The sequence below is a fragment of the Symphalangus syndactylus genome, chromosome 5, assembly GCF_028878055.3.
Source record: "Symphalangus syndactylus isolate Jambi chromosome 5, NHGRI_mSymSyn1-v2.1_pri, whole genome shotgun sequence".
Lineage (NCBI taxonomy): Eukaryota > Metazoa > Chordata > Mammalia > Primates > Hylobatidae > Symphalangus > Symphalangus syndactylus.
Genome location: NC_072427.2, coordinates 80,519,721 through 80,537,884, shown reverse-complemented (window position 1 = coordinate 80,537,884; position 18,164 = coordinate 80,519,721). Strand labels below are relative to the sequence as shown.

Below are 18,164 nucleotides of genomic sequence, written 5' to 3'. Positions count from 1 at the left end.
TAATTAAGAGACACATCATTGTGCTTAACACATATTCACACCCGGCACTGTCACATCCATCGTGCCTTGAGGACGGGCATAAATGTATGGTTTTCCTCCTGCGTTCCCGGCCTGCTCCCAGCCTTTCACCAGCACCCGCGCAGCATCCCAGTCCCAGGCAAGGGCCCGCCGATGCCGCGCAGCCTCCTGGAAGCTGCGGGCATTAGTGTTCCTCTGCGCCGGAACTACAACTCCCAGCAGGCCTTGCTCCTCTCCGCCTCCCTCGCAGCGCATGGCCTGCCGGGAGGGGGCAGGTAGCCGGCGGGCCCGGTCCAATGGGTGCCGGCTTCCGAGGAGAAGGCGGAGGAGAGGAGGAAGGAGGCGAACTTTGGGCCCCGGCCCCATTCATTGCCGTGGCCGGCGGGCACTGGGGCCCCGTGTTTTCAGAGTCATGGAGGCGCTAATTCCTGTCATTAACAAGCTCCAGGACGTCTTCAACACGGTGGGCGCCGACATCATCCAGCTGCCTCAAATCGTCGTAGTGGGAACGCAGGTGAGAGCAGCAGGCGGCGTCCGCTCGGGCCAGACCCCGGCCGCAGGCCTGGTCGGTGCTGCGGCAGCGCCCACTCCCGCGCCAGTGCCCACTCCCGCGCCAGCCTTTGCGGCCTGTGGGAGGAGGGCCCTGCTGGGGGCCCCAGGGCTCCCCGGGCTCTGCCGCACCCGCCCTCCCGGGGCAGCGTTGCATCAAGGCGGAGAATCCGGGGCCCGGCCAGGGGCGGAGCCGGCGCGGCGGGCCTGGCTAGCCCGGCGGGTCCCGGGGACGGGAGAGGGAAGGATGGGCCGGCGGGCGGAACTGGAGCCCGCTGGGACCGGGCGCGGCCTCGTCCGCGTGCCGCTGCCTCCAAGGGCACCTGGGGGACGCGCGGGGCACTCAGGTCTCGCTGGGCTCGGTGGGCTGGCTGTTCCCATCGCGGTTGGCTTTCGTGAGACGGGTGTTTTATTTCCCTCCTTGCCTTGCCCAGGGACTGCGGAGTTAGTTTTGGAATCGCGCTGTTGAGGCTGAGAGACGCTACGGTGCGTGAGCGCCAGTGTTTTCCTGCAGTGTAATTCCACCAGGTTTCGAGAACGCCGAAGCAGCTTTAAAAACAAAAACAAAACGTGTATCTGGAGTTCTGCGGGTGTTGGGAAGGAATATCCGATTTTTCTGCGTAGGCTGTGGTTTTTGTCTTCCACAGTTTTGGGATCGTGACCTAAATTGGGCATCAGTTTCTCCGGTCTTCTCATAGCTAACTCATTTTTTTTTGAATGCAGAAATGTTGGGGAAATAAATGTTATTTCTAAAGTGACAGAGGAGAAGTATAATTTTCCTTTGCTCTGCCTGCTGCTTTATTGACCTAGGAATCATAGGACTTCGATTAGAGTTCAGAGAAACGGATTTTAGAAATTAGTATATTGATTTTAAGTACCTTCATTTCTTAATAGTATCTTTTCTATTGAGAAGGTAACGGTTTCCCCATCATTTTTCATGAGGTACATAGTATAGGGTATAAGCGCTATGAGAAGGAACTTAATGTTCAAAGTGTTAGTGGCTGTCCAAACACTGGAAACTATAGACGCCCTGTACTCGTTTGTTTTTTTGGCTTTTAAATACTTGAAGCAATAGAAATTGTTTTAGAAACACATTTCCTTGGTCTGCGATAGGATTAGGAAAGATTCTGCTCAATCTTGCCTACGTATTCTAGTATTTGTAACAATATTTGTAATGTTTGGAGACTCAGAAGCATCAAACAAATTACGAGGATTATTTTTTATTGAACATAATTTTGTTCAGTCTGGGACATATAGTAAGTGCTCCGTAAATATTTTGAATAAATATTGCTCACTCTAACCACAATGTTTTAAAACACTGGGACTTTTATCATCAAAACTAACCTGTTTTTGTAAAAAGTTAGAGATAATATAAATTAAGTGTTTGATAGTAAGTGATTAAGAAGCGTCTCCTAGCTGCACACTAGAAACTTTCCATATACTTTTAAAAGAGATTCTCAGTGCTTTTTAAGCATGAGGAAGTAAAAGAATGAGGGATATAGCGTGTCAGCATAAATAGTTTAAAATCAATAAGTTGTTTTTTTCTTTTTACACAAAATAGAGTTTATTTTGGTCAGTAAACCTGTTGGCAAAATACAGAGTGGCAGGAGAGAAAAGTAAAGATCTCATCTTTACTTAGATCCCCTAAAATGTGCAAAAACCATCTTAGTACTGACAGTTATATGCTGTATTTGCATGTTGATGTTTGAAATTTCTCAAGAGGTCAGTTTTTCTACTTGATTTAATGAGAGTTATTTCCATCTAAGTTCTTATTAGCTGATAAATCAGTCTTTTACTCAGGTACAGAAGAAATACAGAATAGAAATTATCCGAGGTAGGCAGATCACTTGAGTCCAGGAGTTCAGGACCAGCCTGGGCAACGTGGGGAAACTCCATCTCTACAAAAAATACGAAAATTAGCTGGGCATGGTGGCGCGAACCTGTAGTCCCAGCTACTCTGCAGGCTGAGGTGGGAGGATCACCTGAGCCTGGGAGGTTGAGGCTGTGGCGCGTGCGGGAGTGCGTGTCACTGCACCCCAGCAGAAAGAGAGAATAGAAACTATTTTCTCCCCACACCGCCCCCCCTGCCCTTGCCTTTTTTGTAGTGTGCTGGGGAAACAAGAATCTCTTCTTGGTTTGAATACTAGTATACCATTACTTTGTGCTGTCTGCCATTTTTCCTCTTTGGTGTTGTGTAACATATATGCATACCCCACGTTGATACTGAATGAAGTAGTTGTAGTGGCTGAGTTCCAGACATGTAAGTGTTCTGTACGTAGTTCTGCCTAGTAAACCTGTCGGCAGTAATTGTGTCTTCAGAATACAGGTATAAATTAGCCAGGTGCTATGGTGTGTAGTGTGTGCCGGTAGTCCCAGCTACTTGGGAAGATTGCCTGAGTCCAGGAGTTTGAGGCTGCAGTGAGCTATGATTCTGCGATGGCACTCCAGCCTGGGCGACAGAGTGAGACCCTGTCTTTTAAAAAAAAAAATTAACAACTTCAAGTGTAGTCTTTATCCTACCTATTATCCATACCTTAAATGGCTTCAGTTTCTATCTTGTTGAACTTTTTGGAACAGTGATTCTCAGACTTGAGTGTGTATTAAGAATCACTTTGGTTTTTCTTTTTTGAGACGGAGTTTCACTCTTGTTGCCCAGGCTAGAGTGCAATGCCATGATCTTGGCTCACTGCAACCTCCGCCTCCCGGCTTCAAGTGATTCTCCTGCCTCAGCCTCCCGCATAGGTGAGATTACAGGCATGCACCACTACGCCCGGCTAATTTTGTATTTTTAGTAGAGACAGAGTTTCTCCATGTTGGTCAGGCTGGTATTGAACTCCTGACCTCAGGTGATCTGCCCGTCTCGGCCTCCCAAAGTGCTGGGATTACAGGTGTGAGCCACCCCGCCTGGCCTAAGAATCACTTTGAAAATAAGTTTCCTGGATCCTATCCCCAGAGATTTTGATTTTATAAGCCTGGGGTGGGTGAGGGACCATAGGTGATTCTGACACAGATGGTTCCTAGATCCTAATTTGAAAAATATATTAGTGAATCATTGGATTTTAAAATGTATGATACTGGAAAAAGCAGGAAAATGAGGGGAGGTTGAATCTATGGCATACTACCATCCAGTACCATGCTGACTTCGGTGGCATTCTTGCTCTAATATGTCACTTCCTAGGCAACCATTGCTGACCCCTAAATGTTTTAAACTTTGGTTTTATGAAATGCCCAAGTAACACTCATTTGGGGGCTAGGGACTTGGAGGAGTAGAGGTGAGGGAGTCATGTTTACAGCTATCAATCATTCACATGTTTTATGTGTTAGCTAAATAAATTGCTTTTATTTTTTCTAGTAGAGACCATCTGTGTGAAATGAACAGACACAGTGGGGAGAGAGAGAAGGCTGATGATACTTTTAGACCATGGTGTACTTTGCAAGTAGAGGAGATAAGACTTAAATCAACTTTTGTGACTCAACTTGGGAAATTTAATCCTATTTCTTAAATTAAGAATTGGAAAGGGGAGCCCTCCAGGTATGTAATCTAAACTACCACCTAATACAGATATCCGAATACAGATGACATTAACCTGAGACTCTGGCTTAGTGTTCCTAGTAATGTACTTTACACTTTTCCTTTTATTTCAGTGATTTCAGCATTCCATCTTCAGTAATTCAGACAAATGTAAAAGGAAAAACAATTTGGGTTTTTTATTTTTATTTTTTTTAGGGTGTGGCTCTTTCACCCAGGCTAGAGTGCAGTGGCATAATCCATAGCTCACTGTAACCTCAAATTCCTGGGCTCAAGCAGTCCTCTTGCCTAAGCGTCCTGAGTAGCTGGGACTACAGGCACGCATCTGGCTAATTTTTTTTAAAAAATTTAAAATCACTGCTTTACTATGTTGCCAAGGCTGGTCTCAAACTGCTGGGCTCAAATGATCCTCTTGCCTTGGCCTCCCAAAGTGCTAGGATTATAGGTGTGAGCCACTGCACCCAGCTTAAAAATAATTTGGATTTTATTTTATTTTATTATTTATTTTTTTAGAGATGGAGTCTTTCTCCGTTGCCCAGGCTGAAGTGCAGTGGTGCGATCTTGGCTCACTGCAACCTCCGCTTCCCAAGTTCAAGTGATTCTCCTGCCGCAGCCTCCTGAGTAGCTGGGATTACAGGAGCATGCTACCACGCCTGGCTAATTTTTGTATTTTTAGTAGAGATGGGGTTTCACTGTGTTGGTCAGGCTGGTCTCGAACTCCTGACCTCATGATCCACTTGCCTTGGCCTCCCAAAGTGCTGGGATTACAGACGTGAGCCACTGTGCTCGGCCTAATTTTTGTATTTTTATTTATTTATTTATTTTTTTGAGACGGAGTCTGGCTCTGTCACCCAGGTTGGAGTGCAGTGGCGCAATCTCTGCTCACTGCAAGCTCCGCCTCCCGGGTTCACGCCATTCTCCTGTCTCAGCCTCCCGAGTAGCTGGGACTACAGGCGCCCGCCACTAAGCCTGGCTAATTTTTTGTATTTGTAGTAGAGACGGTGTTTCACCGTGTTAGCCAGGATGGTCTCCATCTCCTGACCTCGTGATCTGCCCGCCTCGGCCTCCCAAAGTGCTGGGATTATAGGCGTGAGCCACTGCGCCCGGCAATTTTTGTATTTTTAGTAGAGACAGCGTTTTACCATGTTGGCCAGACTGGTCTCAAACTCCTGACCTCAAATGATCTGCCTGCCTCAGCCTCCTGCTGGGATAACAGGTATGAGCCACCATGCCCGGCCAATAATTTGGATTTTAATTTCTAATTTCCAAATCAACTTTTAAAAATTTAACATTAAAAATACTGAAATATTCATGTAACACAACATTCACCATTATAAAGTACACATAACTCAGCAGTGTTTAGTATGTTCACAAAGTTGTACCACCATAGTGTAATTCCAAAATATTTTCATTACCTGAAAAAGAAAACTCCTGCCCATAAGCAGTCACCCCCCTGTTTTGTCCTCCCCCAGCTTCTGACAGGTTTTCATTTTATAAGCCTACGTGGGTGAGGGACCATCATCGGTGACTCTGATACAGATGGTTCCTAGATCCTAATTTGAAAAATATATTAGTGAATCATTGGATTTTAAAATTCATGATACTGGAAAAAGCAGGAATCACTGGCAACCACTAATCTACTTTCTGTCTCTATGGATTTGCCTATTTGGGATATTTCACATTAGTGGAATCCTATAATATGTGGTTTGATCTTTTGTGCCAGGCATCTGTTGCTCAACATAATTCTTTTTTTTTTTTTTCTTTGAGACAGAGTTTTGCTCTGTTGCTCAGGCTGGAATGCAATGGCACAATCTCAGCTCACTGCAACCTCCACCTCCCGGGTTCAAGTGATTATTCTGCCTCAGCCTAGATTACAGGCATGTGCTACCACACCCAGCTAATTTTTTTGTATTTTTAGTAGAGATGAGGTTTTGCCATGTTGGCCAGGCTAGCCTTGAACTCCTGACCTCAAGTGATCTGCCTGCCTCAGCTTCCCAAAGTGCTGGGATTGTAGGCATGAGCCACTCAACATAATGTGTTTTTTTTTTTTTTTTTGAGACGGATCTCGCTCTGTCGCCCAGGCTGGAGTGCAGTGGTGCGGTCTCGGCTCACTGCTAGCTCCGCCTCCCGGGTTCACGCCATTCTCCTGCCTCAGCCTCTCCGAGTAGCTGGGACTACAGGCGCCCGCCACCACGCCCGGCTAATTTTTTGTATTTTTAGTAGAGACGGGGTTTCACCGTGGTCTCGATCTCCTGACCTCGTGATCCGCCCGCCTCGGCCTCCCAAAGTGCTGGGATTACAAGCGTGAGCCACCGCGCCCGGCCTAACATAATGTTTTTTAGGTTCATCCATTATGTAGCATGGCAAAATAATAAATATTCCATTGTATAGATACAGCACAGTTTATTCATCAATTGATGAATTTTTGGGTTGTTTCTATTTTTTGGCTATTATGAATAAATAATGATGCTGTGAACATTCATTTACAAGTTTTTGTGTGAATGTGTGTGTTTTTTTTTTTTTTTTTTTTTTTTTTTGAGACGGAGTCTCGCTCTGTCGCCCAGGCTGGAGTGCAGTGGCCTGATCTCGGCTCACCACAAGCTCCGCCCCCCGGGTTCACGCCATTCTCCTGCCTCAGCCTCTCCGAGTAGCTGGGACTGCAGGTGCCCGCCACCATGCCCAGCTAATTTTTTGTTTTTTAGTAGAGACGGGGTTTCACCGTGTTAGCCAGGATGGTCTCAATCTCCTGACCTCGTGATCCGCCCACCTCGGCCTCCCAAAGTGCTGGGATTACAGGCGTGAGCTGCCACGCCCAGTCAGTGAATGTGTATTTTTAATTCTCTTGGTTATATACCTAAGCGTAGACTTGCTGGTTCATATGATAATTCTTACGTTTAACTTTCTGAAAAACCACCAAACTGTTTTCTATAGTGGCTGCACCTTTTTTTTTTTTTTTTTTGAGACGGAGTCTCGCTCTGTCGCCCAGGCTGGAGTGCAGTGGCGCAATCTCGGCTCACTGCAAGCTCCGCCTCCCGGGTTCACGCCATTCTCCTGCCTCAGCCTCTCCGAGTAGCTGGGACTACAGGCGCCCGCCACCACGCCCGGCTGCTTTTTTTTAACTTAACAAAATTCAGGTGAAATTTGCAGAACATAAAATTAGCCTTTTTTTTTGAGATGGAGTTCTGCTCTTGTTGCCCAGGCTGGAGTGCAGTGGCGCAATCTCGGCTCGCAGTAACCTCCACCTCCCGGGTTCAAGTGATTCTCCTGCCTCAGCCTCTCAAGTAGCTGGGATTACAAGCATGTGCCACGCCTGGCTAATTTTGTATTTTTAGTAAAGACAGGGTTTCTCCATGTTGGTCAGGCTGGTTTCAAACTCCTGACCTCAGGTGATCGTCCACCTCGACCTCCCAAAGTGCTGGGATTACAGGTGTGAGCCACTGTGCCCAGCCAAAATTAGCCCTTTTATAAAATGTATAATTCAGTGGCATTTAGTGCATTCATAATGACATCTCTGTCTAGGTCCAAAACAATTTCATCACGAAAGAAAACTGTACTATTGAGCTGTCACTCCCTCTTCTTTTCCATTTAATGGCTAATAGTTTGTTATATGTATAAACCACATCTGGTTTATTCAGTCACCTATTGATGAGCAATTGGGTTGTTTCTACCTTTTAGCTGTTGTGAATAGTGCTTCTATGAACATTGGTGTACAACTATTTGAGTACCTGTTATCAGTTATTTTGGTATATATCTAGGAGTAAAATTACTGGGTTCTATGGTAATTTTGTTTAACTTTTTGAGCAACCACCAAACCGTTTTCCACAGCAGCTACACCATTTTAAAATTCCCACCAGCAATGTATGAAGGGTGCAGTTTTTCTGTATCTTTGTCAACATTTGTTATTATCTGTTTTTGATTATAGTCATCCTAATGGGTGTGAAGTGGTATTTCATTGTAGTTTTGTTTTGCATTTCCCTAATGACTAATGGTGTTGAATGTCTTTTCGTGTGCTTGTTGGGGTTGTCTTACTGTTGAGTTGTAAGAGTTCTTTTTTTTTTTGAGCTGGAGTCTCGCTCTGTTGCCCAGGTGGCCAGGCTGGTCTTGAACTCCTGACCTCAGGTGATCTGCCCGCCTTGGCCTCCCAAAGTGCTGGCGTTATAGGCATGAGCCACCACACCTGGCCTTGTCTTTTTTCTTCCTTGTTAGTGTCCTTCAATACACAAAAGGTTTTACTTTTGGTTAAGGCTAATTTATCTTTTTTTTTTTTCCTTTTATTGCTTGTGATTATGGTGTCATATCTAAGGCACTGACAAATCCAAAGCCATGAAGATTTTTTTTATTTTTAAATTTTTTTTCCCTAATTACTTTATAGTTTTGGCTTATATATTTAGGCTTCTGATCCATTTTGAGTACATCTTTGTATGGTATGAGGTAGGGGTTCATTTCATTTTTTTTGCATATGCTTCTCCAGTTGACCCAGTACCATTTGTTGGAGAGACTGTTCTTTCCCCCATTGAATAGTCTTGGCATTGTTGAAAATCAGTTGAGCAAAGATTTTTTTGTTGTTGTTGTTGAGACAGGGTCTCACTCTGTCACCCAGGCTGGAGTGCAATGGCGCAGTCTTGGGTCACTACAGTCTCCACCTCCTGGGTTCAAGCGATTCTTCTGCCTCATCCTCCCAAGTAGCTGAGACTACAGGCACCTGCCATCACGCCGGGCTATTTTTTTTGGTATTTTTTTTAGTAGATACGGGGTTTTGCCATGTTGGCCAGGCTGGTCTTGAACTCCTGACCTCAGGTGATCCACCCACCTCGGCCTCCCAAAGTGCTGGGAATACAGGCATGAGCCACCATGCTCGGCCAGCCAAAGATTTATTATATGGGTTTATTTCTGGATTCTCAGTTCTATTCTGCTTTGATTACTGTAGCTTTGGAGTATATTTTAAATTTGAGAAGTGTAACTTTACCAGCATTGTTTTTCTTTTTCAAAATTGTTTTGGTTGTTTGGGGTCCCTTGTCATTCAATATGAATTTTATTTTATATTATTTTATTTTGAGAGGTAGTCTTGCTCTGTCACCCAGGCTAGAGTGCAGTGGCCTGATCTCGGCTCACTTGCAGCCTCTGCCTTCTGGGTTCAAGCGATCCAACCACCTCAGGCTCCAAGTAGCTGAGATTACAGGTGCCCACCACGACGCCTGGCTAATACTTGTTTTTTTAGTAGAGATGGGGTTTCACCATGTTGGCAAGATTGGTCTCAAACTCCTAACCTCAGGTGATCTGCCCGCCTCGGCCTCCCAAAATGCTGGGATTACAGGCATGAGCCACTGTGCGGGCCCCATATGAATTTTAGATTTGGCTTCTCCATTTCTGTGAACAAGACAGTTGGGATTTTGATGGGGATTGTGTTGCCTCTGTAGGTTGCTTCAGGTTTTATTGGCATCTTAACCATTTTAAGTTAGAATTTTTGAGTGGGAGGTTTTTTCTTTCAGCACTTTATCTTACTGCCTCTGGCTTCTATGGTTTCTTTTCTCTTTTCTTTTCTTTCTTTGAAAACAATTTTATTAAAGTAAAGGAATAAAAGAATGGCTACTCCATAGGCAGAGCCGCTGTGGCCCCTATGGTTTCTGATGAGAAATCTGTTGTATCTGTTGTTAGTCTTATTGAGGATCCCTTGTTCATGACTCTTAGCTTCTCTCTTGCTGCTTTTAACATTTGTCTTTGTCTTTCAACAGTTGGATTATAATTTATCTCAATGTGTGTATTTCTTCGTGTTTATCCTGCTTTGAGTTCATCGAGCTTCTTCGATGTGTAGATTCATATCACTTTTTCATGCTTTTATGGAAGAAGTGGGGATTTTCATGGATGATACTTCTGCCTTATCAAATATCTGAATCTCTCACTCTTAGTGATCTAGAAAGCACTGGACCTATAGTTTTATAACCAAGAAAAAATTCCTTCCTAAGGACTGTTAGGTCTGCAGTATTTTAGAAAGTTTGGATTTTGGGTATTAAGTTCATATAAGAACAACCTTTTAAGCCAAGTGTGGTGGTGGCCTGTGCCTGTAGTCCCTTTTACTTGGGAGACCTGGTGGCAAGACTGCTTGAGCCCAGGAGGTTGAGGGTTGTAGTTCACCGTGATTGTGCCTGTGAATAGCTGCTGCACTCCAGCCTAAGCAACATAGTGAGACCTGGGCTCTTAAAAACCAAAAAACACCCCACATATTAACTGCAAATCATGAAGTGGTTTAAACGTCATATTTATATTTTGTCATTAGGTAGAGGGTTTGAGCTATATGGTAGAAACATTTTAGTTTAGCTATTTTATTTTATTTTTTTTTTTGAGACAGAGTTTCGCTCTTGTTGCCCAGACTGGATTGCAATGGCGCGATCTTGGCTCACTGCAACCTCCACCTCCCCAGTTCAAGTGATTCTCCTGTCTCAGCTTCCCAAGTAGCTGGGATTACAGGCATGCGCCATCACGCCTGGCTAATTTTGTATTTTTAGTAGAGATGGGATTTCTCCATGTTAGTCAGTCTGGTCTCAACCTCAGGTGATCTGCCTGCCTCGCCCTCCCAAAGTGCTGGGATTACAGGCATGAGCCACTGCGCCCAGCGTAGTTTAGCTGTTTTAAATACCGTAAGATTAACATTTCTTTTTTTTTTTTTTTTTGAGACGGAGTCTCGCTGTGTCACCCAGGCTGGAGTGCAGTGGCGCGATCTCAGCTCACTGCAAGCACCGCCTCCCGGGTTCACGCCATTCTCCTGCCTCAGCCTCTCCGAGTAGCTGGGACTACAGGCGCCCGCCACCACGCCTGGCTAATTTTTTTTTTGTATTTTTAGTAGAGACGGGGTTTCACCGTGGTCTGGATCTCCTGACCTCGTGATCCGCCCGCCTCAGCCTCCCAAAGTGCTGGGATTACAAGCGTGAGCCACCGCGCCCGGCCAGAAATATTTTATTTAAATAAGTGAAAATATTAAGGAAACCTTCTGTAAATCTAAAATTACTTCAAAATAAAAAGTGAAATAAGAGAAGTATATCTTTACTATATTAATATCAAAATAAAGAATGGAGAGGTCTGCCTTACACAATGAAAAATTAAAACTTAGAAGTTAAATAAGGGATCAGCTTTGGTTAATGTGGTATGAATGATATGAATGAACATTATTAACTCCTCAGCCCCAACTGATGCTGATTATTAGGGAAGAGCTGAAAATACAACAAAACCTTTTCAGTGAAAGGCCACATCTCAAAATATAAATTCAAAACACTAAAAATCCCAATACAGTGCAGTTTGGAAGAAACTAAAACTAAAAGATGACACTGAGACCAGGCACACAAATCTTTAGCTCCTAAATATAATACAGGATATTGAATCAGCTTTGGGAGTTTGTGGAGAAAAAAGTCTGAAGGCCTTGTAGTGCCAGTGGAGCCCGATTTTCAGAGCAAGCTAGCTGTGATTTTTGCCACTTTAGAACTCCTGTAGCTACTCGACTTCCTGGGAAGAACCCAGACATGGGATGTTTAAATCACCAGGTGGGGGAAAAAGCACTGATAGAACCAATTGTTGAAGAAGCCAGTACCATTTATAGTAGTGAATCTAGATGAGAGGTAAAACATTGGGAGCCCACAGATGTGTTTCATTTAGTCTGTGTGTGTTGACACATACAGTATTAAAAATAAATGAATTAGTTGCCAATGTTTAAAAATTGGTAGATTTAGTTGAAAGGCCCAGATTTCTGGTTTTGCCTTAAAAAAATCAGAAAATCTGATAACCCTTCCACCCATATTCCCAGTGGATTTGAATAATGCCTGCTTTAGGTGGGTCAGTTAATATCTTGTTAGCCACAGCTGCTATTGCTCCCAGTTGCCTTTCCTGGTTGCCAGTTATCATCATGTATGTGCTGTTCTTTCTTTATAGTGTAAAATAAGCAATGAAATATTTCCTACTTCTACATCTGCATCAAAAGTGGGAAAGCTGAAGACTACTGGGTTATAATTCATCCCTATTACTTGTTACCTAAGTATATCTGGGCAAGTTACATAATTTTCCTTTTTTTTTTTTTTGAAATGGAGTCTTGCTGTTGCCCAGGCTGGAGTGCAGTGGCGCGATCTCGGCTCACTGCAGGCTCCGGCCCCCGGGAGTTCACGCCATTCTCCTGCCTCAGCCTCCTGCGTAGCTGGGACTACAGGCGCCCGCCACCTCACCCAGCTAATTTTTTGTATTTTTAGTAGAGACGGGGTTTCACCGTGTTAGCCAGGATGGTCTCAATCTCCTGACCTCGTGATCCGCCCGCCTCGCCCTCCCAAAGTGCTGGGATTACAGGCGTGAGCCACCGTGCCCGGCCACATAAGTTTTCTAAAACTCACTAACTCATATATAAAGTGAGAATTAAATAGTAACCATCTCATAGAGTTCTTAGACTTAAATGAGGTAAATCACTGGGAATGGTAGTAGCAATGTAGTATGTTCGATTAATGTTAGCCATTACTACTGATGAAAATGGCTGTACATTTTAAGAAAAATGAGCATTTTGGGGCAGATGTTAGAAATATTCTTATTTTTCATGTACAAAATGTCAGGAGAATACAATCTGATGGCATTAAAATAATCACTTTACTGAAGTATCATTGACATTCTGATGTCATTTTGACCGAAGTCTGGATTGATTTATTAATTGCATGTGTGGGCAGTTGAGTTTGTAACTTCTGTATTAGTTTGCTAGGGCTGCCATAACAAAATGCCACAGACTGGGTAGCTTAAAAAGCAGAAGTTTGTTTGCTCACAGTTCTGGAGGCTAGAAGTCCAAGATCAAAATGTCAGCAGGTTTGGTTTCTTTTGAGGCCTTTTTCCTTGGATCGTAGATGGCTGCCTTCTTGCTGTGTCTGTGGTGTCTCTGTGTCTAAATTTCCTCTTCTTGTAAGAATGTCAATCAGTTTGGGTTATGGGCCCACCGCCCCAATAGCCTTGTTTTTTTGAGATGGAGTCTCGCTGTGTCGCCAGGCTGGAGTGCAGAGGTGCGATCTCGGCTCACTGTAACCTCTGCCTCCCTGGTTCAAGCGATTCTCCTGCCTCAGCCTCCCAAGTAGCTGGGACTATAGGCACGTGCCACCACGCCCAGCTAATTTTTGTGTTTTTAGTAGAGACGGGGTTGGGTTTTCATCATGTTGGCCAGGATGATCTCAATCTCTTGATCTCGTGATCCACCCGCCTTGGCCTCCCGAAGTGCTGGGATTACAGGCATGAGCCACCATGCCCAGCCGGACTTGTTTTAACTTAATCGCTTCTTTAAAGGCCCTGTCTGCAAATATAGGCGCATTCCGAGGTACTGGGGGTTAGGGCTTCAACATATAAATTTTGGGAAGACACAATTAAATCTGTTACAACCTGTCCTAAAAAGGCAGATCAAAAACATATGTTATGGAATTTATTAGAGATAAGAGATTGAAGGTGAGAGCTAAGAGAGCCAAAAGCCTGATCATAGATGATTGGTTAAGGGCCCTTGGAGCAGATGAGGAGAGAAACAATAATCCTAACTGATAAAAGACAAAAGTTCCCCCAGAGCTGAAGTACGACATCTTCAGGTCTCAATTGCTGCACATAAATATTGAGAGAAGAGACATACCCTGGTTAAATTTCTGAAATTAAAACAAAAGAATACTACAAGCTTCTAAATTGAAATAGGAGAGAGGAAAAAAAAAGCTTTCTTAAACGGGAAAGAGAATCAGACTGGCATTAGACTTCCAGTCTGTCACGGTAACTGTTATTGCATGGAGAAATGTTTAAAATTTAGAGTTCTAAGGGAAATTGTGATTATAAAATTCTGTATTCATTCATACTATAACCATTTTCTCTTTTTTTCTTTTTGGGTGGTATGTATTTTAATTTTTTAAAATTTTGCTCATTCCATTCTATAGAATAAGATTTACATTTAAGTAAAATTAATTAAAATCTAAGCAGAGAGATCAAGTTAAGCACAGGCTCCAAGAAGTCCTGCTGGGATCTCAGCAATAGAGACAACATGTTAAAAGTTTCAGTTGGAATGTGTGGAATTTGTTTGTTTGTTTGTTTGTTTTGGTGCATTCTAGAGTCTCCAAGAGTCAGTCACCGGGAGTACCCATTAGGTAGGTGATACTTATTTTAACAGCACCTAAACTGGGGTTTAGGAGCTATATTTTCCAAGAAGTGACTCAGTCTAATTCTGAAATGACCAAAGCGGTTCATATCATTTTATTCACATTTGAACTCCAGTGGAGTCAGGGATGAAATGTCATCTTCTATTCCAACAATGAAGTCTTCAGGTAATGTCCAGGTGCTTCAGAACTAACTAGTCGTCGTAAGAACACAAGAGTCCATAATTTCTCCAATGTATAGCTTTTTGTGGTTTCTAGAAGCATCAGATGAATCACAGTGCTACCAAACTCCACACAGAACCAGTCACAGTGTCCTTCCCATCCATCTTAACATTAGGCTCATTTTTACATTTCAGGTATTTGTACATTTTCACAGTGTCATAGGGACATATATCACTGTGGAAGTTCCACTCACTGTCAGTCACGAAGTAGCTGGAATCTGTATATATTTTTTTATGCACTCATGTGAAATTTATATACACACATATAATCCCAGTTTGTTCACTTATACTGCTATATAATGGTCCATTATAGGAATATATCCTATTGAAATTTGTGTGTTCCCCAGTGTTTGCTATAGCTGTTTTTGTAAACAGTGGTACTGCGGATATTCATATAAATGTCTCATATTTGAGAATTTCTCTAATGAATCAAGGAGTGGAATTGCCAGACCGTAGGGTATATTTATTGGATATTGCTATTGCTCCTCAGGATGGCTGTAATTTACATTCCCATCAACAGAGTGAAGTTTGTTTATTTATGTCTGTACTTTCTATAGTCACATTTTAAATTTATGGTACCTCATTGTGGTTTCTATTGCATCCTCCTGATTACTAGTGAGTGTGAGCATCTTATCATATTTCTTGGCTCTTTGAGGTTTTGTTTTGTGAGTTTTTGTTCATATCTCTGCACATTATTTTCTGTTAGATATTTTTAAAAATTTGATTTGTGGGAGTTATTTATACATTTTGGTTACCAGTTAGTTATGGATCACAAATGTTTTCCCTGAATTTTTTCCATGAGGAAAAGAAGTTTTAATTTTATTGTGGTTGAATTATCTTCTATGGTTTTGTACACTTTGTATATTGTTTAAGAAGTCATTCTCCTTTATTTTGTTTTTTAACAGCTTCATTGCGATACACTCTATATACCATAACATTCACCCATTTACAATGTGTAATTCAGTGTTTTCTTAGCATATTTGTAGAGTCGCACAACCATCACCTTAAACTTTTCTTTTTTCTTTTCTTTTTGAGACAGGGTCTCACTCTCTTGCCCAGGCTGGAGTGCAGTGGCATGACCACGGCTCACTGCAGCCTCAATCTCCTGGGCTCAAGTGATCCATCTGTCTAAGCCTCCCGAGCAGCTGAGACTACAGGCATGTGCAACCTTGCCTGGCTAATTTGTTTATTTTTTGTAAAGATGAGGTTTCACCATGTTGCCCAGGATGGTCTTTAACTCCTTGGCCTCAAGTGATCTGCCTACCTCAGCCTCCCACATTGCTGGGGTTACAGGCATGTGCCACCTCGCCTGGCTTTTCCATCACCTTTAAACTAATTTTAGAATATACCATCATTCCAGAAAGAAACCTCGTATCCATTAGTAGTCACTCCCCATTCTTCTTCACTCTATCCCTAAACAGCCCCATAATCTACTTTCTAGCTATAGATTTGCCTATTTTGGACAGTTCCCTTTTTTTGAGATGGAGTCTTGCCCTGTTGCCCAGGCTGGAGTGCAGTGGTGCAATCTTGGCTCACTAAAACCTCCGTCTCCTGGGTTCAAGCAATTCTGTTGCCTCAGCCTCTCCTGAGTAGCTGGGACTACAGGCGTGTGCCACCTTGCCTGTATAATTTTTGTATTTTTAGTTGAGATGGGGTTTCACCATGTTGACCAGGTTGGTCTTGAACTCCTGACCTTGTGATCCGCCCGCCTTGGCCTCCCAAAGTGCTGGGATTACAGGCGTCAGCCACTGTGCCCGGCCGTATTTTGGACATTTCATATAAACAGGGTCAAATAATATGTGGTCTTTTGTGACTGACTGACTTTAACTTAGCAGAATAATGTTTTTAGGTTCATCCATGTTGGAGCGTGCATCAGTACCTTATTCCTTTTTATGACTGAAGTATAAAATAACTTTTATAAGACTAAACATTAGTCTTGATACTTCTAGTGGATTAAATATCCATATTAGGGATCCTGGGAAGATGACAGCAGTGGTAGAATAGTTTCCTAAATATCTATATGACTTTCCCCTAAAACAGAACAAATAGGATAGGAAAACCAAAAACACATAGAAAACGTGTACAAGAAAATTAGTTGACTATGTTTCTCTACAAACGCTCAAATACCAGCAGATTGGGAACAAACCATTGTTATCCATACTGGAAGAAGCAGAAGGAAGCAGTGGAACATCTGATGGAGCGGAGAGTTGTAAATAACCCAAAGGCAATCACTAGAAAGCTTTTTTAATGGCCGATTTTAGAATACCAGCTCGATTTTAGAATACCAGCTGAAATGGGAATTTGGGAAGGGTATTGCACACATCGATAATGGGTGAGTGAAAGGGATCAGTTGTAAAGTCTGAAGAGACTAGCACTCCTTCATGAAACTTTAAAAACTAACCAGAGCACCCTTCCAGGCCCACTCCTCACAAGAAGAAGGAACCGAGGATACAATTGAGTATCCTCTGAAGAATACAGACCAAGGAAAGAGAAGGTCCAGATAAAAGCAGGGGAGGTAAACAGGGCCAAGATATCTCAGAAAGCAAGAAACTATTATTTTTGAATACTATATGAAAACAACAAGAGGGAGTTTTAGAGTATAAAGGCAGAATAGCTATTCAGAGCCAAGCCTCTTTCAAAAGTCAACAGTACGAAATGATTGTTGTCAAATCTCATGCAAATTTTTGAAGAAAAACAAGATCCCTCAGACAAGGAAATGAAAGCACACCAGAAAGACATACTTAGAAAACAAACAAAAACCGTGAGATATTAAGACAAAAGGCAAGACAGAAGACACTACAATGATAAGACATTTCAAAAATTAATTTGCGTAAGAAAAATTAAAAAATTAAGTGATAGTGAAGTATTATAAATAAAAGAAAATGGCTGGACATGGTGGCTTACACCTGTAATCCCAGCACTTTAGGAGGTTGAGGCAGGAGGATCGCTTGAGTCCAGGAATTTGAGACCAGCCTGGGCAACATGATGAAACCCTGTCTCTACAAAAAATAGAAAAATTAGCTGGATGTGATGGTGTGTGCCTGTAGTCCCAGCTCCTCAGGAGGGTGAGGTGGGAGGATCACCTGAGCCTGGGAAGGTTGAGGCTGCAGTGAGTGTGCTGGTGCCACTGCACACCAGCCTGGGCAACAGAGTGAGACCTTGTCTGGGATAAATTAAATGAATGAATGAATGAAATGAAACAAAATTTATTTTAGAAATGATGACAAATTGGAACACAAGAGCGAGTAAACGTAACAGATAATACCTTATGAGGGAAAGAAGCTGAAAAGGAGAAAGACATTAAAAATAAAGAGATATAAAAAGAATTTTGTAGAAATTGACACGTTGGAAACAAGTGAAGAAAATCCAACATATGTAAATTAGGTGTCCCCAAAGAAGAAAACTATAGCAAGGGAACAGAATGGGTACTAAAAATTACAATACAAGACAATTTTAATGAAATAAAAGTAGATGGGGAACTAAATTTTGGAAGAGTACAGCACATACCTAAGAACAGTGACACGGTAGACCAACACTGAGACATAGTCTAGAAAAATTATTGGACTTTAAAGGAAAAATAAAAATCCTCAGACATACAGGCAGAAGTCACAAAATCTCTTACCTTTATAAGTAAAGGAAAATCAGGGCCAGGTGTGGTAGCTCATACCTGTAGTCCCAACACTTTTGAGAGGCCGAGGTGGGGGTATCGCTTGAGCC

The 18,164-nt window shown here is 42.8% G+C and overlaps 1 protein-coding gene across 8 annotated transcripts in view; it reads left to right on the top strand.

Moving 5' to 3' along the window:
- The first annotated feature begins 261 nt into the window (after positions 1 to 261).
- Positions 262 to 18,164, top strand: part of DNM1L (dynamin 1 like) — a 65,687-nt gene continuing 47,784 nt past the window's right edge. For 4 of the 8 annotated variants that reach the window (XM_055280171.2, XM_055280174.2, XM_055280167.2 and 1 more), the window contains exon 1: positions 312 to 532. In XM_055280171.2, the coding sequence (XP_055136146.1) occupies positions 431 to 532 (102 nt within the window). In that variant the 5' untranslated portion in view covers positions 312 to 430. Of the gene's footprint in view, positions 533 to 18,164 lie in introns of all 8 variants that reach the window. The other 4 variants (XM_055280168.2, XM_055280166.2, XM_055280170.2 and 1 more) reach the window with 4 other exon arrangements.